Source organism: Tursiops truncatus, chromosome 20 (genome assembly GCF_011762595.2).
Source record: "Tursiops truncatus isolate mTurTru1 chromosome 20, mTurTru1.mat.Y, whole genome shotgun sequence".
Lineage (NCBI taxonomy): Eukaryota > Metazoa > Chordata > Mammalia > Artiodactyla > Delphinidae > Tursiops > Tursiops truncatus.
This window is the reverse complement of record NC_047053.1, coordinates 50,279,659-50,304,727: the sequence shown is the minus strand read 5'-3', so window position 1 is coordinate 50,304,727 and position 25,069 is coordinate 50,279,659. Positions and strand designations below refer to the sequence as shown.

Here is a 25,069-nt window from a genome sequence, read left to right as displayed (position 1 = left end):
AGACCCTCCTCAGCCCTGTCTCTCCCACCCAGTGTTGGCCCCTCCCTCCAGGCCGTGGGAAGCCCAGCCTCTGACCCCAGTTTGGCTGGACATTTCCCGGCACAATAGGAGGTAGCGGCTGGCGCCAGCACCACGGACAGCGCCAGCTCCCTAGCGCTTCTTCCCTTTGGGTCCTGCCCCTGTGGCTCTTTCAGGCTCTTTTCTGAAAGCAGGATGCAGAGGTGGGGTTGCATAGGTTCCCCTCCCCACCCCCAGGTTATGTAACTTCCTCTCAGGGTATCCCTAGGCTTCCCACAGAGACCCACAGCCACCAGTGAAGTCTTCAAGTCACATTCAGATGCGGGGTGTGTGGGGGGGGGTTTACGACCTCCAACGTATCAGCCCTACTTGTTAATCCTCAAGGGCAGCTGGGAGCCCTATTCCCAATGGTTTTCGCAGAGCCTCCGGCAGGGTCCTTATTCTATAATTGCTTCTGGAATGTTGCTTGAATGGATACATGGGTGGACAAAACCATTTTAACTTGAATCTACTGTAAATAGCCCCAGGATTGGGTCTGGCAGAGAGACAGATGCAGATGAGGTGTTTTGGGGCTTCAGGTTCTGGGCTAAAGGCCTAGATACCTTTCTCACAGCAGGTTTTTGGACGCTGGCAGCTCAGGTCCCCAGCTCTAAATACAAGTACCCCATAGCTGGGGAAGGAGAGAGGGAGTGGGGGGCGAGAAACTTGGAGAGACCCATCCTCGTCCTCAGACTGGGGGGACAAACCGCTGATTTCCCCCAGGATCTTCCTGGATGTGTGACCACCCTCCCCCTACACGGCCCTTCTGGCTGCTACCCTGAGACCAGCCTGACTTCATCTTGGGGATCCCAGGGCTAGAGTCCCACCCCCAGGCTTGGTAGAATTCAGTGAGGGGTCCCTGGGAGGTGCGGGAGCAGTGTTCCTTGTGCCATCTGCTGGGGGAAGCTCCCAGTGCCATATCTGCTTTTGGGTTCTGCCCCCCCCCCACCCGCTCTGACTTAATCTCTAACAGCTTCCTTTAAGTATGGGTTGGGAATTTTGTTGTGCTTTTATTTTCTGCTACAATTATGTGTTTTCTTTAATGAATCAAATTTTAATTAAATACTGCTCTGCCAGTTTCAAATAATGAAGATTAAAATGCATAAACAAGTCTTGCATAGAGATACAAACAAATGTGGGGTTTGAGGATGGAGGTGGAGGTGGGAAGGCTGGAGGTCTCCGGCATGATTTGCGGGGCCCCCCATGGTGAGCCTGGCTCCACCAGAGATGGGGTTCCTCACCCTGACCTGGGGGGGCTCCCCTTTCAGCTCTGCCAGTTGATCAAGTCCTCGGGTAGATTCAAAATCCCAGAACAGCCTCCACCTCTGCTTCCCTAAGGCTGTGCTGGCCCAGAATCTAGTATGGAAGCAGCAGGAGCCTGGGGCCAGACTTGAGGGTGGGTTCCCTGCTGTCCCCCTGGGGATACCTTAGTTCTTGGCACTTGGGATGTAATCAAAAACTATGTGTTGAAGTATAGACAGTCGTGTTTTGGCCAACTCCCCTGACCACTGAGACGGCACACACTTGTATGACACCCCGTGCACAGGTGTTGGCTTACTCTGAGCCGTGGTGTAATCTGCCGTGTGCCTGCCTGGTGAAGATGTGGATAGGGGGAGTCTGGACACAGAAGGCAGCCACAGGACCCTGCCCTTCTAGATCTTACCATCTGGTAGTGATGGGAGCCCTTCCCCACCCCCTGCCCTGAACATGACAAGGATGTGTTCGAGCTGGTTGCTGCAGCAGGCCTGTGTACACAAGTGCTGATCAGGGCCCAGGTGATTGATGGGCTCCAGGTGGGTTTTGTCTGGACCAATTACTTGCCCTCTGGCTGGCATCAGGTCCTGCTGTTTCCATCTATACCAGTTGTTCTCAAACTTGAGCGTGTATCAGGGTTACCTGGAGAGCTTATTAGAATGCATTGCTTATCCCACCCCCAGAGTGTGTGATTCCGTAAGCCTGGGACTAGGGCCCAAGAATGAGCATTTCTGATATGTCCAAGGTGATGCTGATGCAGCTGGTCTGGGGACCACACGTTGAGGACCTCTGCTGTCAATGAGCCAGCTTCCGTCTGGAGACTAGAACCTGCCCAACCTTATACCTTAAGGATGCCTCACTGTCCTGCATGGTTTTGCATGTGGCCACTTCCTTGTAGTCCAGCTCTCTTTATCCTGTGTGATGGGAGACCTACTGGTCTGGGAGCTCAACCCCCTGGTCTTTTATTCCTCCATCCATCCATCACTCATTCATTCGTAGGGAGCCCTTACAGGGTAGGGGTGCATGTGCTGACCTAACCCTGACCTGCCCTATTGTCTCCGCAGGCTTTTTGTCCTGGGCATTGGCTTCTTCTCACTCTGCTTCCTGATGACGTCTCTGGGAGGCCAGTTCTCAGCCCGGCGCCCGGGGGACTCCCCCTTCACTGTCCGCACAGAAGGTATGTTGGTGGGGAAAGGGGTGCAGGGGTTGGGGGGTCAGAGGAGAGGGAAGCCTTTGAGCCTAACGCTGCAAGAGGCTTTCTGGGGCTCTGTCTTGGGCGTCTGGCCACCTCGTTGGTGGGTGTGTGAATGGTGGGGGCCTTGCACCCTGCTTTGGCTCTTGTCCTGGCTGTGGTAATCAGGCTTCTGCTGGTCTAGCCTCTCAGGCCAGGAGGGGCCTTTGAGCCAGGGTCTCCCAGGCATTAGAAGAGGCTGCCTGTGTTGCTTCTCTAGTGGGGTGGTTTGAGGTTTCTGGATATGACTCCTGTCTCTCTGAGATACACATATTCTGTACCTTCGGCCCAGGCACAGGGGAGAGGGCAGGACTGCCGTGGGCTCACGTGTCTTATCTCCAAGCTCTCTGGTCCTTCATTCTTGCCCACGTGATGCTTACAAGGCAGTGGAATGGAGGTTCAGAGCATGGGCTGTGGGGACCAGATGGACCTTGTTCGTACCCTGGTTCATCATTTACTAGCTGTGTGCCATTGGCCACATCACTTAACTCACCTTCAGAGAAGGAAAGCAGTGACCGTTTTCAGGGGTTGGATTACATGGGCTCACGTGGCATGGGGGTGTGATAGGGTGGTGGCCTGGGAGACCTCCTTCTGAAGGTGAGTCCCGCTCCCCCCTCATCCTGCTCAAGGAAGAATGGAGAACAGTTCAGAGCTGCTCAGTGTGTCATGGGGGCTCTCCCAGTAACCGTGGGAAGGAGACACATAGTGGGGAAACTGGGGCAAAGGGGGTTTCTGGAACTGTTCAGGGGGCTGCTTTGTGGGCTCTCCCCTGCCCCTCTGGGAAAGTCCCCCCAGGCCTCATCCGGCTCCCCTCTTCCCAGCAACGGATAAACCCTCCAGTAGGATGGGTTGTGATCTAGGGTCGGTGCCCCGAGGGGCACTTACTCTGCCATCTGGTGTCTCCTTAGATTCATGCCTTTGGTTTAACACGCACTTCTTTAAATTTGCAACAGCTCCCAGCAGGAATTTCACATTTATTAGACATTCTAGCCTGAATGTAAACGAATCTATCCCCTCTCTGACCCACAGAGATCCCTCGGTCTCTCGGAGCCTCCGTTTTCTCCTCTGGTAAACGGGGCTAACATTACCCTCTTCCCCGGGATTGTCATGAGGGGGTGTGAAGATAACATATGTGAAGGGTCCCGAGCAGCTTCTGGCAAACACTGTGAGCTCTGTAAACATTTACTGGATGTGGTGAGTCTGAGACGGGGGGGCATTGCCGGAAAGAATGTTTAGGGAAAAGAGGACCAAGGAGATACTGAGGTCTCTACGTGGGAGACTCCTGAGGATGTGGGGGGGGGGGCTGTGGAGGTGCACTTGAGGGGTAGCTTGGGGAGGTGGAGAGTAGGGGAAGGGGTATAGGGAGCGATGCTCAGGCTACGTGGGTGCCGTCCCTAGCAAGGGGGTGTGTCTGTCTGGGTGGGCTGCTGCAGGGGGCTTGGGCAAGCTGACCTTCAGCAAGGTCAGGACCCCAGCAGGTGGGAGTCAGGGACTGGGGGAGGAGGGATGTATGGCTGGGCTCTGGTTCTTCTGTTCATCTGCCTGGGGTGGGGGATGGGGGTCCCATCCTGGCAGGGGGTGGGCCCAGTGCCCAGAGGACTGGGGGCTTGTGGGCGTCCTGCCGTGCTCTGCACTGTGCAGTTTTGCCTGGCAGAGGGAGAAAGGGTCCAACTCCAATCTAGATGTTGTGTCTAAGGGGTGGGCAGAGCCATAGAGGGCAGAGGACTTGCCCAGGGTCATGCAGTTAGACTAGAGGCGTGTGTGTGTGTGTGTGTGTGTGTGTGTGTGTGTGTGTGTGTGTACATGGGCACGCGTACACGTGGTTAAGCTTCCTATCGGGGTACAGTATCCAGAAACGGAACCCATGCATGCACCAGCAACCTGGATCAAGAAACGGAGTGTGATCCAACCCCAGAAATGCCCTCAGGCCTCCTTCCACTCGCTCCTTCCCCAAGGACTCCAGGACCCTGACTTCTCATAGCACAGAGGAGTGTTGCCTGGTTCTCTGCCTTTATGAGAATGGAACCATATGGCAGGTGTTCCATCGCGTGCCCCCCGTCTCTCGATAGCACGTTTGTGAGATCCGTCCGTCTCGTGTGCGGTTGCAGACGTTTGTTTTCACTGCTGCACAGCGTCCGTTGTGTGGACACATCACAACATATTTATCCACTCTACCCCGGGGCGGACGTCGGGCTGTTTCCAATTTGGGGCGTTTGTGCTGCTGTGAACATTCCAGCACACGTCTGTGGTGGACACATATGGCCATTTCTGTTGGGTGCACCTGGGGGTGGAGTTGCCGGGTCTCCCGTGTGTTGTGACATTAGTTCTCAGACCAAGTGTTTTCAAGTCTTTTCACACCTCCCAGGCCCCTGTGCTGGAAGCTTCGTGCCTGGAATATGGAAGTAAAGGCCGTGAGGAGGAACTAGACAGGGAGGGAACCCTCTGAGAACCCCTGGGAACTGACCCCAATTCGGTTCACATCCCAGGTCCCATTTTCCCCTCAATTTTTTTCATGCCCTTGGATTAAGTGGATTTGCTTGGACAGACCCAAAACAGAGACTTGGAAAAGCCCTAAGTTGACTTTGTGGGCTTAGAATCCTGGTCCTGTAAGAGATGACCCCCCAAATGAGAACCCCACCCCGGACCTGGGGTGGCCCTGCAGACAACCTAGGAGTGCCAGCACTTCTACCCAGGAGCCGCCCAGGGAAGGATGGGGTTGGAAGTGGGGGGCGGTTGGGAAGGGGTCTGGGGAGCGATACTGGAGGTCACAGTGGGGGTTGGATGTTGGATAATGTTTGTTCTGGGGGTCTGTGAAGCCCCAAGGCAGAAGCAGAAGGAAACCCACTAAGGGTTAGAAAAACGATTTAGAAAGAAAAATCCTCCATTGGTCAATAAAACTGTCTGAGCACAAATAGGGAGATAACCTCTCCTCTCCTTGCCTGTCAAGCCTGCGAAGATGTGGACATGGCTGGGGGGGGAGGGGCAGGGTGAAGGGTTTTCTCTAAAAAGCGGAGCGCCTGCCACAGCCTCTTGCGGACTGTGGTCTCCCTGGGGAGGCTCTGGTTTCCCCTGTGGGCCAGTTCCTATTTCGTGATAAAGTTCTCTAGTTTGGGGATAAAAATGTGACAGACATCTCATTCTGTACTCTGCACACTCATCTTAAGATTCAGGGGAGCAGTAGCCTGAGCAGAGAATCATAACTGGAAGGAGGGCTAAGCCTAATTCCCTCGTGCCGCAGTTGGGCCCAGCTTGGGCCTTGGGGGAGGATTTTTGTTTTTTATATGCTCCCTCTGCAGTCCTCCCTCCCCACCCCAGTCCCTCCTCCTTGCCTCCTGCCTCTGCTTTCCTGCTCTTGTCCTAAGAGGAACTTGCTTCGCTCCTAACGAGAGGGGACTTGAACTTATGTCTGACGCCTCCCTCCTGGGGTCGCCGCAGATCCCGCAGAGCCTGTGTGGCGGTTCCTGGCTCTCTGTCCTGTCTTGAAGTAGAGGTCAGAGGCCGTCTCCGGGGAGAGGGCTGCAGGCCACAGGTCCTTGCTTCAGCTGCTTGTGTCCGCCCTGAGGTTCCCCCGTGGACTGGCCCTGCCAGGCGTCCCGGACCCTGGCCAGCCTTGGAACCTGGGGAATATCAGAGACGTAGTTCCTTGCTCTGGCTCTGGCCCTGGATCTCGGTGCTAATGGGGCTTCTATTCTCAGAGGCTGGCAGTGGAGGGGTGAGCCAGGGCCTGCCCTCGTCTCCCACGCTGCCCAGAGCTCCCGTGGCCTCAGCTGGTTTCCGCGTTGGCCCTGTGCAGAGACAAGTGTGCACACTCCTTCAGCTGTGCAAACACCAACTCACAGCCCCCTCTCAAGTGCCTGGGAGGTCTCTTCTGTCTGGCAAGGTGGGGGCTCCTTCAGTTTCCAGGAACCAGTGGGAACGGGTGGCGGGTGGGGACAAGAAAGGGGACAAGGGCAGAGAGGAGAGAGAAACACAGAGCATGTCTGGGGAGGGGATGGGGCCTCGGCGGGTGATAAAGCACCCCTGTCGATACATGTGAGGACCATTTGTCTCAGCATCCCAGCTTTCCTTATTTATATGGAAATATGGAGGGAACCTGTGTGACTTCTGCGATGTGTCACTGGGGCCTCACATTAAATACGTTTCAGTTTAGCCGCCGCTGAGAGCGGTGAGGTGACTCAGGGCAGGCACGTCGGGAACCCGCTCTGCTGATAGCCCTGGCCGGCGGTGGCATCCAGGGGGCACGTCATGTGGCCGAGCGGCTGGACTGGCTGTGTGTGGCCTGCTTCCCTCCCGGGACCCACCCCCTGCCTCGTCCAGGGCAGAAAACGTGCCTAGTGTCCTGGAGCTCCTCAGGAAGTGACGGGGGTGGGGGGTTGGTGGGGGGCTGTCTCCTGAGGTCTCAGGAGCTCCTGGAGTCCTGTACCATCTGCAGACAATGGGAGTGGCCCCCCAACCCCAGGTCCTGGGAGGGTGTCTTCGTCCAGTCTGATGGAGGTGGCCTTACAGACCCATGTGAGATCTGTCTCCTTAGCCCCAGCCTATAAGCCCTCTGGTCTTCTGGGGTCCCTCTTTCTGTTGACTTTTTTTTTTTCTTTTTGGCCGCACCATGTGGCATGCGGGATCTTAATTCCACGACCAGAGATCAAACCCACGCCCCCTGCAGTGGAAGCTCAGAGTCCTAACCACTGGACCGCCAGGGAATTCCCTCTGTTGACACTCTTAAATAATTGGCTTCGTCCCTTGTATGAAGGGCACTCCAGAACCCCCAGATATCTCCAAATACTCTAGGGGGCTTATGTTTCCCTGGTCACCTCTTGCTCTGATTCCCTGCTTCTACTGAATTATCCTACTGGATGTCTCCCCTCCTGCCTCCTCTGTGTCCCCTACACTGACCTAGTGGGAAGGACACACCTTCCTCCCTAAACCCTCCACAGGGGTGGGGGGATTTGGGGTGGGGTTCGGACCACTGCTCAGCACAGCAAACAGATGACAATTCTCTTTTATCCCTGCCTTTCGCAGCCCCCCCTCCCACGCTTCCCCACGGGTCATCCCTATAGCAGCGGAGCTTCCCCCATCCTGCTTAGCCCCTCTGGGTCGTTGTCCTGCCCCCTGCCCATGTCCTCAGGCCTTGTCCTCTCTCCTGGTCTCCTAGGCTGGGCTGGGAAACTCCAGTCTTCCTGGCTGAATACGCAGCATCATTTAGGTTTCTCTCTGTCTCATTGCTCCCGGCATCTAGATGAAGCTCTGGCCCACCCAGGGCTTTAGCAAAACAAAACAGAGCTCTCTCGCTAAGGAGATTCTGATGGCTTTCAGAGGAACACTTCTTTCCTTTTCTATTACCCTGATCTCTGGGGGCAATTAGGGGAAGAGCAGAAACAAGGGTCCCAGGCTGTAGACCGTGGTGGGGGGTGGGGATGGACGCTGAGGCCCAGAGAAGGACAGTGACATGCCCCTTCCCCCATCTAGTTGGGGCAGAGCAGGTCTGGAGTCAAGGCTTCCTGGGCCACAGTGCTACCCCCAGGCTCTGTCTGGCTCTTGGGGCCGCTGTAGCTCTAGGCCAGATCTTGCAGTTATTGGCTCCATCAGCTATTTTGAAGTTTTTGAAATGAGATGGGGTTGGGAGTTGGGGTGGGGTATGGTTGTCAGTGAGATCTTGGGAGGGGCACAGACAGTGAGCTCAGAGGGGAAAAGGAAGCTTGGGATGAGCCCGGAGAGAGGGCAGCCGTGTGACAGGGCAGGTGCCAGGCCTGAGGCATTGTGGGAACGCAGCGCCACCCCAGGAGCAGTGATGTGCCTCAGCACTGCTGGAGTGCTGTTTCAGGTTCCAGCTGCCGCCCAGGCTCTGTGGTCCAGTTGGGCCTGAGTGCATGGCTGGGGGGCCTCTCAGGCTCTGGCCTGAGAATGTTCCCAGCCATGGCCTCGCTCTCCGTTTTTCATCCCACTCCTTTGGGGAAGGGGCCACCCCAGCCTGAGCTATGAGCGATCAGGGCAGCCCGGTGAGGCCGGCCAGGCTGTGCACTGCACAACTCCAGGACATCCATCAGGTGGCCCACAACATGAGCGGCTCCCCTGGGGCTGTGCAAAGTGCTGTCAGGACAAATCATCTGCTGGGCTCGGATTTCTCTAGCTGAAATGAAGGGAACTCCCTTCTTGTTTTACTCTGTGCTCCAAGCACTGGTTGAAAGCAAGGTATTGCGTTTGAATGATGGGCTTTGGGGGTTGTCCTCAAGATGAGAGTGATTTGAAAGAGTCATCTGTTGTCCCCAGCTCTGTGGAGTTGAAAGAGAGAAGGAGCTATTTATATCTTGCCTTTTGATTGACTAACCGATTGAGGCCAAGTGAGTCGGGAGGGGCCGAGTGGTGGGAGAGACCTCAGTTTTGCTTCATTTAACACTATGGTGAAATTTCCTGATCCCAACTGAAAAATCCATCCAGTTTTCTGAGGGGAAAGTGGGAAGACCATTACCTCTTTCAGCTACTCGGGTGGGAGGGGTTGGAGACAGTTTCTTTCCTTCCTTCCTTCTGAAGCCCAGTTTCTCCAGTGCCCAACCCCACCCTGTGTCTGTCCTCCGCTTCCTCTGCTCTCCCCCCCCTTGGCCCCCAGCCCCCCATTCATGCCCATCCTTTTCTTCGGAGCCAGGGATCCAGGCTCTCTGAGGAACCTGCAACTCCTCCCTGCTCTGGATTTGATGCTTGGCTGGGTCCCGCCGTCGAGCTCCCCATGGCCTCCCATCTGACCTCAGGTGGGCTCAGCTGGCAGGGGACCCAGCCAGGAGGTGACTTGGTGTGAGAAAGCGGTGGCAGTCACTGGAACGGGCCTGGTGCCAGGGGATATGGGGACAAGCAAAGCAGAAATGTCACAAGCAGCCCTGGTGACGTGCAGCCTCTCTAGGCCCCCCTCCTTGGCTCAGTCCCAAGCATGGAGCGGAGGAGACCGGCCCCCTCCTGCCCACCTCCCCACGTCTCCCCCCGTCTCTGCCTCTGGTCCTCAGTGGCCAGCCGTGGTCTCTCCCGCCCCGCTCCTGGCACCTTGACATTGAGTTGCAGACAGGGCCTGGTGTTACTGCCTTGGGTTTGGGACACTGAGGCTGAGAGCAGTATGACGACTCCCTTGGCCATATGGCCATGCAGGGGGTGCTGGCAGAGGCAGGTGAGAGGCCAGGTGTCCACCATAGCCCCTCTGAGTCCGCTGGGCCCTGACCCTTTCCTTTCCTGAGAAGCAGATGCTGTTGGTGCCCACGTCCTCAGCCCTCACGATTCCTGTCACACGCTGGAGACGGCTCTGCCACCCCACGGCAGGTGGAAAGTACCAGAACATGGCCGTCCTTGGGAGCAGCCCTTAAGCGGTGACTGGCGGGAGGTGGTGTGCACATGCCTGGCCCCCTCGCCCCCCGGGGGAGAACTCTGAGGCCGGTTCTACACCTGCTGGTTTCCCCAGGTTGATGACATGCCCTCTCTGGGCTGCCTCCTCGTCCCTGGGTCACCTCCCCACTTCCCTTCACCTCTCAAATAACGACTTGCCCTCAAACCCTTGTCTCAGGGTCTGATTCTGGGGAGCCCCACCCAAGGCAGCCCCTGACACCCTCGCCCCTCCAGCAGCCTGGGGAGTCCCGGGGAGCATCTGCGTCCCCATGGTTTCAGCTCATTAATTAAGAGGGACTCAGAGCTTGGCCCCTGGGGTTTGCAGGCAGCCCGGGTGGGGATTGCAGCGTCTGGAACCGAGCACCTACGGATGGTTTGGAGGCGCTGCTTAAAACCTTCACAAAATTTAATTAAAAAGGAAGGCAAGGGCTGCTCTCCCACACGGTCATGATGCTAATGATCGGGAGTGATTAGTAAGGAAACTGTGGAAAGTCTCGGGCCGGTTAATGGAATCTTGGTTGAAGCACCTCGTTTTCATTTAATTTTATTCTTCACACGGTATCCCGGCCCCTCAACCCTGGAGTTGATCTCTGGGAACCCAAAGACCGGGTTGAGAGGACAAATTCACAGTGGTTTTTCTAGGGTGGTGTCTGGGGGAGTGGGTGGGGACGGGAGGTGGCTGGGGCCCTGAACCCCTTGAACACGGGCTCACAGCCTGTGCATCTGAGCCACGTGAAGAGCAAGCAGAATGCAGGGTCCTGGGCCCCATGCCCTAGAGATCTGCATTGGCAGATCTAGACAGCGAGGGCCCGGGAATCTGGACTTCAGCAGCCTGGCCGGGAGATTCAGGTGCGGGTAGATGGCTGACCACACTTTTAGAAACCCTGGTTTACAGCTGTCTGGAACTTGCTGTTAGGGGGTTTTGGGGTTCCTGTCCCACTACTGGGCCTTCCCTGTCTTCTCACAGACCTGAGATTATGTCTAAAGCCAGATTTTGCTGGTGGCAAAAACTGAGGCCCAGAGAGGTTAAAAGGTCATCCCAATGTCACACAGCTGGTAGGGAGCAGGGTGGGCCCAGGCCTCTCTGGATTCCTGTCCTGCAGGGGTAGGGGGTGGGGCAGGCTCACTCTCCTGGCCCCTCCCCTTCCCGAGATGGGGAGTGGGGCTGGGGTCTGAGCCACCCCGCCAGACACCAGGTGGTCTCTGGTGGCCTCCGGGCTGCTTGGGCTGTGCCTGACTGCACCCACACTCTTCCTGCAGTGATGGGTGGGCCGGAGTCCCGCGGTGTCCTCCGCAAGATGAGTGACCTGTTGGAGCTGATGCTGAGGCGCATGGACACGCTGGCCAGACTGGAGAACAGCAGTGAGCTACACCGGGCTGCTGGCGACAGGCGATTCCCTGTGGACAGGTGAGGGGCCCGGGAGGGAGAGAGGCACCCCAGTTGTGGCACATGGGCTTAGTTGCTCCGCGGCATGTGAGATCTTCCCAGGCCAGGGCTCGAACCCATGTCCCCTGCGTTGGCAGGCAGATTCTTAACCACTGCACCACCAGGGAAGCCCCGACATGGGCCATCTTTGCAAGCAGGATTTCCTGGTTTATTCATTCTAAATATTATCCCCACTGAGGCCAGAATGTGCAAAGTTCCCCAAGGTTTTGTGCTGCAGCCCCACGTGCCTCTGTGTAGCCCCAGGAACCCAGGTGGTGCATTTAAGTGTCGGGTTCTCCTGAATCCCAGAGAATGAGGGGACGTGAGGTCAGGGCCGTCCCAGCTGGGAGTCCTGGGCCCCAGACTTGGATGTGGAGGGAGGAGGCTTGGACCCCACCCATCTCAGGGAGGCACTCTGCACCTGACCTTTTAGGTGTTGAGGTTCTTGATGAGATGGAATTGCTCAGCGTGTCCTAACTGCTGAAAAATTCGTTTGAAACCCACACTTTTACACAATTTGGGAAAAGCTATACTTCGGCCGGTGTGATTTGCTGAAAGTGTTCTACTGCTGAAAATTATGTTTGAAATCCACACTTTTAGACAGTTTGTGGGAAAGCTATGCCTCAGCCAATGCGTGTGATGTAAAAGCCAAAGTTCCAGGCATTTCTGAAGTTCGTTGTTGGGCAAAATCAAAGCAAGTGGTGGTGGTGAGTCCTGGTCATTGAGGGGCCCTGGCTGGGTGGAGCCTGGAGCACAGCCCATCTCTTCGGTCTAGTGGGGGGATCCTTTGCCCCATAGGCTGCCTGGGCTGGACTACTGGCCGTGGGTCCCGACCCCAACAGGCCTTGCTGATTGAATGTTCTGGGTGCCCAGTCAGGTCAGCCGATGGCAGCATCCCCGTCCTCATAAGGGGCGCCATGTACTGAAAGCTCACTTTATTGAGTTACCGCCATGATCCTGCCAATCCCACAGCCACCTATGGGGGGCTTCAATCCCCGTTGCATAGAGGAGGCATCTGAGGCACAGAGATGTTCATGAACCTGCTCAAAGTTGCACAGCAGCTGAGGCGCTGGGGCCCCGGTCAGATGGCCCCAGGGCCCCACCTTTCTAACCGGTGTGCTCTTGGTGGCCGTTCGCTACGTAGGGGTTCGTTTCTATCCCTTTGCAAGACTTTTCATATCAATTAATTCACAGCTCAGGGCAAAAAAGTCCTTTGTTAGACCTGTGCTCTGATTTTTTTGTTTTGGAAAATGTAGGCACTAAAATTACAGTCCTGGAGCCTGGGATGAAATGCAGTTGTGGGTGTGAGGAGCCCACCTCAGCGCCTGGCTCCGGGTGGGAGCTCTCCACCCGCGGGAAGTCGGGGCCCCTGGGTGGGCTGTGCGGCTGTGTGCTGGGTCCCCGGTTAAATGCTCTCACCCTCCAGGGACTGAGCATCTGACAGAAGAAACTAAAGGGATCTGTCTGCTCGTGAAATACGTCCTGGCACTTACTAAGCGCCAGGCACTGCTCCCAGTGCTGGGGACACAGTGATGGGCCTTGTGCTCATTCCTGCGGGGAAGACAGACAGTAACCGAGAAAAAGAAAGAAATGAGATAAAGTCAGATACTGAGCCGTGTTCTAAGGATGAGGCAGTGGGTGACTGGGAAAGGGGCTATTCAAACAGGGCGGTCTGGCAAGGCCCTTGGGAATCGATGATATTTGAGCTCAATTCTGCATGATGGGAAGGAGCCAGCCACGTGAGGAGCTGGGGGGCAGAGAATTTGAGGTAGAGAGAGCAGCAAGTGCAAAGGCCCTGGGGTAGGAGCAAGCTTGGTGTGTTGGAGGAAAGGAACCAGTGTGAAGGCCACCCTGGCGGAGCGTGGTGGGGTCTGGGAGGGGTCAGCTGTGGTAAGTAGCATTGGGACACTATTCTTAGAGCTGTGGGTTAGTGGGGTGGGAAGAGGGGAAGCAGAGGGGCCAGTGGCAGAGACAGGAGACGGAGGCAAACCTGCTGGGCTCCCATGGACCCCCCCGGAGGCGTGAGACTGCTTCTTCTCCACGTGCACAGGGCGATTCTCTCCCATGCTGCTGTGTCCCCTCTGATTCAGCCCCTCGCCCCCCTCTCATCCTTTCCACTTTCCCGGCTGCCCCCAGCTGTGCTCCCACCTGTCTGGGCTGCGGATCCAGCCTCTGTCCACAGGTCTGTTCATCAGGGTGAGGGCAGCGGGTCCAGGTCTCCTCCTTGGCAGGCCTGACTCCTGAATGTGCTTCTGCCAGCACATTCAGTGTCTCTGGTTTCTTCCAGTCCTGGCCTTGCCTCCCTCCCATGCTCTGCCCTTCATCTCCACCCCCTCCAGCTCCATCCCCAGGAAATAGCAACAATCTACCATGACCAGCAGAGCCCATCAAACCCCAAGGGCAGAGCCATAAATTTCAGGGACACTGTTGCTTCTGGTTTCGGGGCGAGAAGCAGTGGGTGTGTCCAGGGCACGCGGGGGCTGCTTGCCCCCACTCCCCCTGTGCACAAACACCGCAGCCCCCTCCGCACCTTATCCCCCTCCGGCTGTCAACATGGAGCTGGCGGGCGAGAACCCTGCAGACGCGAACCCTGCTGTGTTTCTAGCAAACTCTTCAGTGACCTGCACTTGGATTTCTCACTTTACAATTATCTGTGGCTTAAAAAAGAACAACCTCCACTGCCCTCCTTCTGCCCTTTGGAAGCTTCTGGGCTGTGCCTCCCACTTACGGCTGGTTTATCCTCAGGGAAGACAAATTTGCCTTTTTTAGCCTAGGAAAACAAAATTTGGGATTATTTGCAGACTTGTTGCAAATGGCATCATATTATGTATCCTAAAACCAAATAGTAGTGATCTCTGAATTTTCCATAAGGCTTCTCTGCAGTGGCAAATAAGGCCGGGGTTTGAGGCTGTCTGCGTTCAAGCCGGTCCGTATTTGTTGAGTGCCTACTGTGTGCGGGGTCTGGGCTGGAGCGTCAGGGATGAGTGGAGAAGACCCAGGAGACAGAAGTCAGAGAGCTCTGTCCTCAAAGAGTGTCCAAGCCTCTTAGGGAGAGGGAGCCCGCACCCTGTCCCTGTGCAGAGGAGACAGCAGGAAGGAAGATACATCAAAATTCTTGTCTGTGGGTAAGGAGTTGAGGTTTTTTTCCCAATTTTTTTAAAGCTTTATTTAAAAACTCAAAAACGCTCCTAGACATTCCTGGCCATCTCTGTACTGGCAGGTCCAGGTGCCGGGGAACATAGCTTCCCTGGGGTTCTGTGTGTGAGGGTGGGGAGATGCTACCTGTTAAGATGACTTCAGACTCAATTTTAAAAGATATGCCTCACTTTTCTCAGGCCCTGTGCTGGGCCCAGCCCCTGGATTTGCCCCTTCCTAACAGGACAGATCTGGGAGCGTGTCTGGCTCCTGGGCTGGGGAGAGGCCAGACTGGTGGATGTCGGGGGTAGTTGGCGGGTGGGTGAGAAGGTCACTCCAGGGCAGACACCTATCAAATGTGCCAGAAGTGTGAATGGTTAAACATCCCTAATAAAGACAGAGGTTCTCAGCATCCAATTATATGCCATTTGTAAGACAGGCCTAAAAACAAATGACTCAGACATTAAGAATAAAAAGAAATGTATCCAGGACACACAAAGGGAAAGAAAGTTTAGATGGCAGTGTTTATAGCAAACAAAGCAGAATTTGAGGCAAAAGAACATTCAACAGGACAAAGACTTCAGCCTAATAATAAAAATCCCACCCTTAAGAAATGGTTTAATTATCAAACTGACAAGTATGTTTTAATTATAAGACTTTTATCCTTGAGGGTACAGCCAAATAGACACATGTACTTTGAAGGTACTTAAAAGCACTACTATTAAGAAGACACTAGGAAAAGGGCCACTACAGTAGGGGATATCTGTGATGGAATAAAATGTAACCACTAAAAAATATGTTTTAAAAGAGATTTACTGACCGGCAATGTATTTATTCATACAGTCTAAGTAAAAGAGGCAAGATACAAGGCGTATGTAGCAGGATCTCAATGTGTCTTAAATAGAATAAACATATGAGATGTTAAAAAGGAAAATCCTCCAGGGGAAGTCTGGGCCCTGGGTTGTGTGTGGGGCCTCTATCCCCCGTAGTCCGGCTTTGCCCCGCCCATGGGGTACCACTCCCTTCCCCAAGTGATGAAACCACACGCACGCGGTCCAGCTCCAGCTCTCTTCCTATCAATAGTGGGAAGACATCTACCTATCCATCTAACAGGTGTACACGTACGTGTATATATATTTCTTGGCGCAGGAGAGAAGGAGGGTCTTACTTGGGGAGGGGCAGGCAGGTCCTTAGTCATCCCTTGGGGGCACTCACAGCATCAGGACCTCTGATGGGAATGAGGCAGGGGCTGAAGCAGAGGAGGAGAGCAGTAAAAATGCAGGGAAGGCTGGACACCAGGCTGGGGGTTTCCTGTGTCCCGTGTGGTGTGCGTGAGAGGTAGACAGATAGACAGACAGACAGACAAACCCAGAAAGTACACACCTCCTGTCTGTGGTGCTTGTGTTTCTGGCTGTAGTGTTTGTCTACAGCACGTCTTGGTACGTGTGTCTGCGGGCCCCTGTGAGCTCGAGTCTGTGTTTTAAAAGGAAAGCGATCAGTTTCATAGTGAAATAACAACTCGAGCAAGCATGCTGGCTGGGTGCGCAGAAATCAATATCTCATTAATTGAATGCAACCCTCATAGATCACGGGAGGAACTCGAGAGATTAACCCTCCTCCCCGTGGCTTCCTGGAGAGTTGGCGCTCAGGGCCAGGGGACTGAGGGCTGGAATCAGCGATGGCCTCGTGGGGCTGGGAGGAGGGGGCTGAGCCTCAAGGGGGCCTGGCCTGTTGGGAGGTGATGCCTGGAGCTGGTGTCCTGGGGGGAGCCAGAGTTCCCGGCTTGGCTCTGACCCCTGACACCTGGCCCTGGGTGGTGGAGGGAGCAGGGTGTCCTGAGGCCGGTGGGTGGCCTGTGGTGTTGGTTGCTTCTTCAGGGGACCCTGGGCCAGTGCTCAGAGGCTGGCTGCACCTTGGAGGCCGGCTGGCTCTAGGAAGCCACTTACGCCTGAGCAGGAGGGGCTGGTGGCCCATCTGTCATTGCGAGTGAGGAATGCTCAGATAGGTGTTTGAGGATTTAGAGAACCATGAACGCTTCGAATACCCCAGGGAGGCTCCCTGGGGCTGAGGAGCGGGGTGGGCGGGTGACCAGGGGCCTGTCTTGGCCTTCTTTTACTTTCCAAGTAAGAATTGATCATTTTGGTGGAACGCCTGGTACTTAGTATGTGTGCACAGGGGCCCAGGGCTCACAGTCCGAGCATGTTTAGTTATTTTGCAAATACAGTGGGAGGGAGCAGGGCTGGTCCAGAGCACCAGTGTCTGAGTCTCGCCTGCAGTGCAACGTTGGGAAATCGTTTTACCTTCTCTGGGCCAGTTTCAGAGCTAACTGAAGTAGCAGTAATAATGATTAATGATGAGAATAGTAAAAGCGGCTACCCCCTACTGGGTACATATTATGAACTTTGACCTTGGCCAGCGGCCCAATGAAGAAGATCCTATTCAGGTCTACATTTGACAGATCTGAGGGAACTGGGCTCAGACAGGAAAAGGACTGGCCCAGGTCTCAGGGCTGGAGGGGGCCGAGCCTGCCTGCCTTGTCTGCACTGCCCCTTGGTGCTGAGAGCCGGGCAACCACGTGACTATCACATTGGTGGGGGAGGGGTGCGAGGTGGAATCTTCACCAGGCTGAGAGGATGGCTGGACCCTTAGGGCTGGCGTGATAATGCAGAATGTCCCCAGCTTTTCTGCCCCGGCCTGGCACCTACAGGTTATAGGTTGGGGCCAGAGAACCTCACTCCTCTTGCTGGGGTGCTTGTGGGGCCCCTCCCACACTGGTTCAGGAAGAACCTTTTGCTACTGGAGGAAGTGCAAGGCCTGGGCCAAACCTGCCTCAGCCTGGAGCCCAGGCACCTACAGAGTCCCGGGCCTGGAGGGGGACAGCGCAAGGCTGAGCCCCTGGGCAAACTTGGGTGGGACCGGGGGGGACACAGTTTAACCAATAGCAAAATAATATTTTATGACTGCATTGGCAGAAAGATGAATATAGTAACATTACATATTAAAACCTTTTCTTTGACCTGCAATTGTTTCCCGATGTTTAAAGAAATGGAAACACTTTCGTGGACCCCTAAAAGCACTATGGGCCCTGGTACTGAACTGCCTGGGCCTGATGGGGAAGCCAGCCCCGCCACCACCCTGACCCCATGGTGACAACACTGTTAGCTGCAGGCAGCTGCACACCGTCTCCCCAATCCATCCCCCCTTTTTCTTTTCCACGGAAGCATTTCCCAAGTCATAGATGTGCTGCGGGACATCTTCTTTGATTGTCATTTTAAAAAAAGCTTCCCAGGGAGAGAAGCCTAATCCTATATTATTTGAAAACAGAAAGTGCTGTGCAAATGCTAAGTCCAGTATAATAATAGTGACGCCAAGTAATTCTGTTTTGAACAAGTTGAACTTGTTAAATCAGACAGATGCCATCTGCACTGTTTTAAAGCCAGGGCTGGTGATACGTTTTATGCAAAAAATGCTTATCAGATGAAAATTGCTGAATCTCCCCAAAAGTAAATTGCTTTGCTCCGTAGTTAGACTTATGAGACTTCCTCTCAGGGATGGGCTGACCACTATAGGTAGGGAGTAAAAGAAAAGCATCTCAAGCATTTTTTGAGCATTTACTGTATGCTGAGCACCTGACAGTCAGCCTCATGTTTAATCCTTGCAGTTAATCACTCTGTGAGGTAGTTGAGATTATTCAGATTTTATATGAGCTAACCCTCATATACAGGGTTATAAATCAAAGGGGTTCAGAGAGGTTAGATAACTTGCCCAAGGTCACACAGCTCTCCAGTGGAACCAGGACTTGAATCCAAGACCTCAGACTCTGGGGCCCTTTCTTGGTCCAATAAGTCTCCGAATAATGTGGAGAGTCATGGACCTAGAAGTGTGAGGAGTCAAGGGCTCCCCCGCCCCCCGTGGCTCTTCATCTCCCATGAAAGGAGCAGCAAGATGGAGGCTGGACTTCTGCAAGAGGAGGATGGGTGGGAGATAAGATGTTCCTGACAGCAGGGTGGCAGGAGAACCTGGGCTCTTTTTCTGTAGTGGATTAAAAGCCGTTTTCCCTCAATTCTGCAGATGGTGATTGTGTTTCGTTTCCTAGGGCTAGTAGGGCCTCACTCCTTCTGAAGTCTCCAGGGGAGGATCCTTCCTTGCCTCTTCCAGCTTCTGGTGGCTTCACGTGTCCCTGGCTTGTAGACACATCACTCCAGTCTCTGCTTCCATCGTCACATGGCTTCCTTCTCCCTGGGTGTCTCCACACGGCCTTCTTATAAGGGCACCAGTAACTGAACTTAGGGCCACCCTCCTCCAGTGTGACCTCATCTTAACTAATTACCTCTGCAGTGACCCTATTTCCAAATAAGGTCACATCCTGAGGCTCCAGGTAGATGTGAATTTTGGGGGGACACTATTCAACCCAGCACAGTGATGGAGCTCTGGGCATGTGGCCCGTGTGGGGCAGTACCAGGATCCACTTATGAAAGCAAATCCCTGTTCTTGAAGGCGCACGACTCTTTTGGGGGTTTTAAACCAGCCACTCATAGCCACCCCCAGGCATGGTGGTGCCCAGAGAGGTGGATGGAGCAGAGCCTGGACGGAGAGGTGACTTCAGGAAGGCTTGAAGTGAGGTGGGATCCCTTCCAAAGTTTCCAGGGACCTGGCAGGACCCCCACTGGTCCCACACAGGGGTAACTTGTGCCCTAAGGTCTCTGGTTAGAAGCTGGAGGGCACCCAGTCCGTCTCCACCTGGGAGCCCCTCCTGTTGGGCCTCAGCTGCCCGTGCTCTGGGCCAGCCCTGACCCAGCAGCTGTCAGGTCTGGCCTTCTGCCCTGTGGCCGCCTCCCTCCATCACCAAAATGCTCCTTCCAGGCAGTGCACTGTCCATCCTGTCCCTGGAGGTCAGTGGGGAAAGCATTCCACGACCCTCATTCAGAATTTATTTCAGAGCCCAATGGACACCAAGGTCATCACAGTCATCACGTTCCTTCTCTGCTGTAGCCCAGGCATTGTCAATGGGTGCGTATCACCCCCTGAAGGGTGAAAATTGGCTCTTGTAATTTTCGCTACTACGATGGTTTGTGGCCCTCCACAGGCTATAGTGTGTAAACAGATCTGCAGAATACCGTGGAGTTGACATTTCAAGGGGGGAGGGTGAGAAGGGGAAACAATGTCTAAAAAGGCTCCTTAAGGGGGTGATAATGAGAAAAGGTTGGGAAACAATGGTCCAGCCCAAATCCCTTCTGCTGCAGCTCCAACCCCACCTGCACAATAATGATGGCTAACACAGGCAGGGCTGCTTTCAGGCAGGCATTGCTGTCCTGTGTGCCTTACTCCTTTCCTCACTGAGTCCCCCCAGTGCTATGAGGGAGGGGCCGCTATCTCCTCCATTTTATTTGATTTTTTATTTATTTTAAAATTTTTATTTATTTTTAATTTTGGCCGTGTGCACAGCTTGCAGGATCTTAGTTCCCTGACCAGAGATCGAACCCGGGCCCCCTTCAGTGAAAGTGCAGAGTCCTAACCACTGGACCACCAGGGAAGTTCCTTTCTCCTCCATTTTAAAAGATGAGAGCCGGAGGCACAGAGAGGCTAAGTGACTTGCCCAGGGTCACACAGCTCATAAGAGGCAGAGCTTCAGCTCATCTCCTTGTGTGTCACTGTAAATTGGAGATGAACTGACTGTTCTCTTCCCTATAGCATTCCTTGACAATCTGAAGACCAAGGAGAAATATTGCTACTTCCTGCCTGAGGACTTTCTTGAGCAAAAGAAACATCCTCTTATATGTCTTTGCTCATTCTTATTTGTAATTTCATAGAAGGTTGTTGAAGGTTGAATTGTATCTTCCAAAGGGATACGTTGACCTTCTAACCCCCGGTACCTATGAATATGATCTTATTTGGAAATGGGGTCTTGGCAGATGTAATCAAATTAAGAGGAGGTCGTACTGGATCAGGGTAGGCCCTGATCCAATGACTGGTGTCCCTATAAGGAGAGGAAATTCGGATACACACAGAAGAAGGCCAAGTGAAGACAGTGAAAACAGAGGCGGAGGAGACTGGGGTAATGTGTCTACTAGCCCAGGAACGCGGAGGACCGCTGGTCCCAGCCAGAAGCTGGGACAGATGCTCCCTCAGGGCCTCCGGGAGGAACCAACCCTGTCGACAGCTTGATTTCAGACTTCTGGCCTCCAGAAGTGTGAGAGAAGACGTTTGTGTTGCTTTAAGCCCCCCCAGTACATGGTCATTTGTTACAGCAGGAAGTGAATAAAAGGCAATGCCATTTTCCATTATAGTTTGGAGAGAGTGGACTGGACTGTGTGTGCACATGTGTGTGTGTGTGTGTGTACATGTGTATATGTGTGTGGACGGCTCGTCTGTCACCCCCTTCCTGTCACCTCTGCCTTGTGTCCCCACCCCCACCTCCGTGTCTCCCATACCAGTTGCCTTTCTCTGTGGATGGGGCCACGCCCTTCCTCGCCTTACAGAAGGTAGAGGTAGGGGGGGCGGGGGGCGGCCCGAGGGGCCAGGTGGCCAAGGAGGGGCACCACTCTGCCTCCTCTGGTGAGAGATGGGGTTTACAGACCCCAGAGGAGCCCAGGTTGGAAAAATCCTCCTTCGTATAATTCTCATTATGTGTGGCAATAAAGACCTTACAACAAAGTCCTTGTAAAGGGATAAATGGAGCTTAAACGGGGCCTGCGGAGCCAGAGGAGGTGGGGAAAATCAAAGGAATTGGAATTATCGTCTTCAGAAAAAGTGAGCAGCTTCTTGGAGAAGGGCCTCCAGAGCCTTCCTTGCTCCGAGACCCACGTGCCAGCCAAGCGGGATCTGTCTCAATAGAAGTTTCGGCAATGAGATAAATACTGCATCTGATGTCTAATAAACTTCTCTGAGAGGGGAGTAGTAATCAACACCAGGAAATAAATTCTCCAAAAATAAAGGCAGCACGAGTATTGATGAGGTGGAGGGCCATGATGTTTATGGCAGTAAACTCATTTAAGATCCTGGGAAGAATTCATTCTTGGGAACCCAACAGTAATTTACTAGAGGTTTAATAGTTGGCAAGTCCCCAGGCTGCTCTGGGTGGAATTTACTTTGGCAAGATACAATTCCTCTGGGAGAAAATAGAGAAAACAGACTCAGGGCAGCCGGCTGTGCTCAGGAAAAGGGCCTCCACCACCTGGAGATCCCTAGACAGATCTCGTCCAGGCTCTTGAATGGAATTCCTCTGCCCATGTCAGCCTCAGGCACTGCCCTTCACACGTGTGCAGACACGCCTGGCACCGGCAGATGTGGGCTTTCCCAGATGAATGCCACGTGGGTCCGTTGATGGTTAGCGAGCCCCTCCAGCCCGGGCTGGGGCAGCAGCGGCTCCATTTCCTGGCCTGACTTTACCCATCGCTACCTTTCCGTTTGGGGCAGGGCGGTGTCTGGGTGCCGGGGGCCCTGCAGTCCTGCTGCCTTTGCTGGCAGGCTGAGGCCTGCCCTGCCCGGGAAGGAGATCGCGGCAGGCTCACCCTGGCTTCTCCCACTTAGGCTACCCCCCGGGGCCGGCCTCATGGAGCGGATCCAGGCCATAGCCCAGAACGTCTCGGACATCGCCGTGAAGGTGGACCAGATCCTGCGCCACAGCCTGCTCCTGCACGGCAAGGGTGGGGGCCGGGGGCACCCCTCTACTCCCAGGAGGCCAGAGTACAGGGTGGGACGTCCGGGGTGGGGCCCTGATTTCTCCCCACGGCAGCTGCCCAGGCTCCCGGGGGCCCTGTGTCTGGCTCTCAGCGGGGTGCCTCAGGGTTCACCCCACCGTCCCTGGGCGGCCCCTTCCATTCCTCTTGATGTGGGGGCATCAGGCTGGGAGGCCCTACCTCTGCCCCCGTCAAAAAGTCAGGAGTACATTTGGGTGGATGCCCGAGGTCTGCCCGTCCAGAAAGCTGGTTCGTAGCCATTCAGACCAGCTCCGCACTGGTTCTGAACCCCCTCAGGAGGGTGGGAGCATTGGAAGAGGGGGAACCCCAGGCACAGGGACCCCCTGGCGGTGGCCTTTCAGGGGAGAAAACTCAGGCCAAGGGCAGAGTGGGCTCCTGCACTGCCCCACCCCAGACCAGCCCACCTGCCTCACGCTTTCTCTACCGCGCTCCTCGTTGGACCCAGGTCCTCAGCAAGGTGACCTTCTCTCCCTGCAGTGTCTGAAGGCCGGCGGGACCAGTGTGAGGCACCCAGCGACCCCAAGTTCCCTGACTGCTCAGGGAAGGTAGAGGTGAGGCCTGGGCCTGGGGCTGGGGATGACCGGGGGCGCCTCCTCCGCGGGGGCCATACCCCAGATTAGCTCTGCGGTTCTGCTCCTGGCAGGGATATCCCCCATCAAGGGCCTCTCTGCCTGACCTCTGGACTCAGAACCTGGCACTAGCTGGCAGAGGCCCGCCTCAGGGAAACCACTTCTCTGCTTGGGCCATCTGCCTGGGGCACCAACCCAAATGTGCCAGGATGGCTCACGTTGCAGGGTTTTCAGTACTTTCTTACAGCAGGCGAACTATTGAGTATACGTATGGTACCACCAGCAGCCTGATTCCCAACAAATTCAGACACGATGTGGACCTCATTCTCTCTCCCCCTCCCTCCCGGCCCAGCTGACCAGCTGGAGGGAGAGACCCTCTCCCTGTCCCCGCCTCCAGGGTCCCACCTCTGGCTGCATGAAGTCTGTCCATCCGGGGAGCCAGTCCACAGGCATAAAAGCCAGCCCCCTCACTGGTGCTGAAATCCCTAAGAGCGTGGGGTGTTGGCACTGCAGACCCCTTCCTTGGGGACCAGGTGGGGGTCACTGTGGATGAGTCCTGCCCTGGCCGCAGCCCTGGCCCCCCTCAGAGGCTGCTCCCTGACCTTGGCTTCAGCTGAACCCTGCTCTTGGTTACGGGCGGAGGACAAAGGAAGAGGGACCAGCCAGGCCCTGAGCTGCTGCACCTCCACTGTTGCCCCTGGAACCTTGGCCGCATGTGTCCTGGACTGGCCTCATTCCCCCAGGGCCCTTCTCTTTCTGGGCCTGGGCGATGGTGGTCCTGTCTGGCCTTCCCTGAGGCTCTCAGCAGCCAGGACACAGGGCTGGGTCCTAGGGCCCCGGTCTAGTCTCTCTTCTCTGCTTCTAGCCTTGCTGCGTCTTTAGGGTGGGCCCCGGAGACCCTGTCCTGGGGGACCTCGGGGTCCCCAGGGACATGCATGCAGGGGCTCACCGAGGGTGCGCACGGGGCTGGCGCTGGCTCCTTGGCCCAGGCTGGCCCTCTCCACAGTGGATGCGTGCCCGCTGGACCTCTGACCCCTGCTACGCCTTCTTCGGGGTGGACGGCACCGAGTGCTCCTTCCTCGTCTACCTCAGTGAGGTCGAGTGGTTCTGTCCCCCGCTGCCCTGGAGGAACCGGACGGCCACCCAGAGAGCCCGCAAGCCCCTCCCCAAAGTCCAGGTAGGTGTGGGAGGTGAGTGGCCGGCACGGGGCTGCCAGCCAGCTCTGCCAGGTGGGTGGGCTGCTCCCAGCTCGCCAGCCTGCGGGTGCCCGTCCCGACTTCTGCAGGATGCTGCAAGCCGAGGCTGCTTAAGGGGCAGGCTGGGGCCCTGGAGGTGCCCCCTTAATGGACTGGAATAATGGTAATAATAGCTGTCACTCATCGAGGACTTCCTGTGTGCCACTTTATTTGTCCTTATGCAATCGCATTTAATAGATGACGGATCTGAGGTCTGGAGAGCTGAGTTAACTTCTTCAAGGCATATAGTTACTCTGGCTCCACTGAAGGGCGGCCTGGCTTCCCTGCCCTTGGAGCCCCGGCTCCGACCACTACCTACTGCTTCCTTGTCGCGGCTGGGATCCTGGGAACTGTCATAGCTGACCCGCTCACGAAGGGCTCGGGACGGGTGGCTGATTGGAGCTGGGCTGGGACAGACCAATGTGGCTGGGGAGTGAGTGTTGGGGGGAGGAGAGCTGGGCTCCCTGACTGTGGGGACTGGTGGGCCTCTCAGAAAAAGTGGGAGGGACTTCCCTGGCGGTCCAGTGGTTAAGACTCCGCGCTTCCAATGCAGGGGGTGTGGATTTGATCCCTGGTCAGGGAACTAAGATCCCATAGGCTGGGCGGTCGCAGCCAAAAAATAAAAACAGAAAACAAGAAAACGGAAAAAGGTGGAGAAGCTAGAACAGGCCCAGCCTCACGGGGAAGGTGCCAGCCCCTGTGCCCAGGGCAGTGGGTAATGGCGGTGTCGTGGCTGCTGGGTGGAGGATTAGAGAACTGAGGTCTGGACCCTCCTCCAGGCAGTTTTCCGGAGCAATCTATCCCACCTCCTGGAGCTGATGGGCAGCGGGAAGGAGTCTCTAATCTTCATGAAGAAACGTACCAAGCGGCTCACGGCCCAGTGGGCACTGGCTGCCCAGCGCCTGGCGCAGAAGCTGGGGGGCGCCCGGCGGGACCAGAAGCAGGTACCTTATCCTCTATGTGCATTGAAGGAGCTGAGCTCAGAGAGCTTAGGAAGGGAGCTCAGGGCCTCAGGCTGCCAAGTAGACACGGGGTCTACCCTTACAAAAGTTTGATTGCATTTGTTGGAATTTGAGCCGCGGGCAGGGGGAGGCAGAGTC

General features: G+C 55.4%; 1 protein-coding gene across 1 annotated transcript in view; it reads left to right on the top strand.

Annotated features, from left to right (window-relative positions):
• The window catches only part of MGAT5B (alpha-1,6-mannosylglycoprotein 6-beta-N-acetylglucosaminyltransferase B), a 67,625-nt gene that overhangs the window by 1,967 nt on the left and 40,589 nt on the right, over positions 1-25,069 (top strand). The window contains exons 2-7 of the mRNA XM_033847391.2: positions 2,376-2,488; positions 11,165-11,312; positions 21,996-22,111; positions 22,643-22,716; positions 23,741-23,911; positions 24,749-24,913. Of these exons, the coding sequence (XP_033703282.1) occupies positions 2,376-2,488; positions 11,165-11,312; positions 21,996-22,111; positions 22,643-22,716; positions 23,741-23,911; positions 24,749-24,913 (787 nt within the window). The remainder of the gene's footprint in view (positions 1-2,375; positions 2,489-11,164; positions 11,313-21,995; positions 22,112-22,642; positions 22,717-23,740; positions 23,912-24,748; positions 24,914-25,069) is intronic.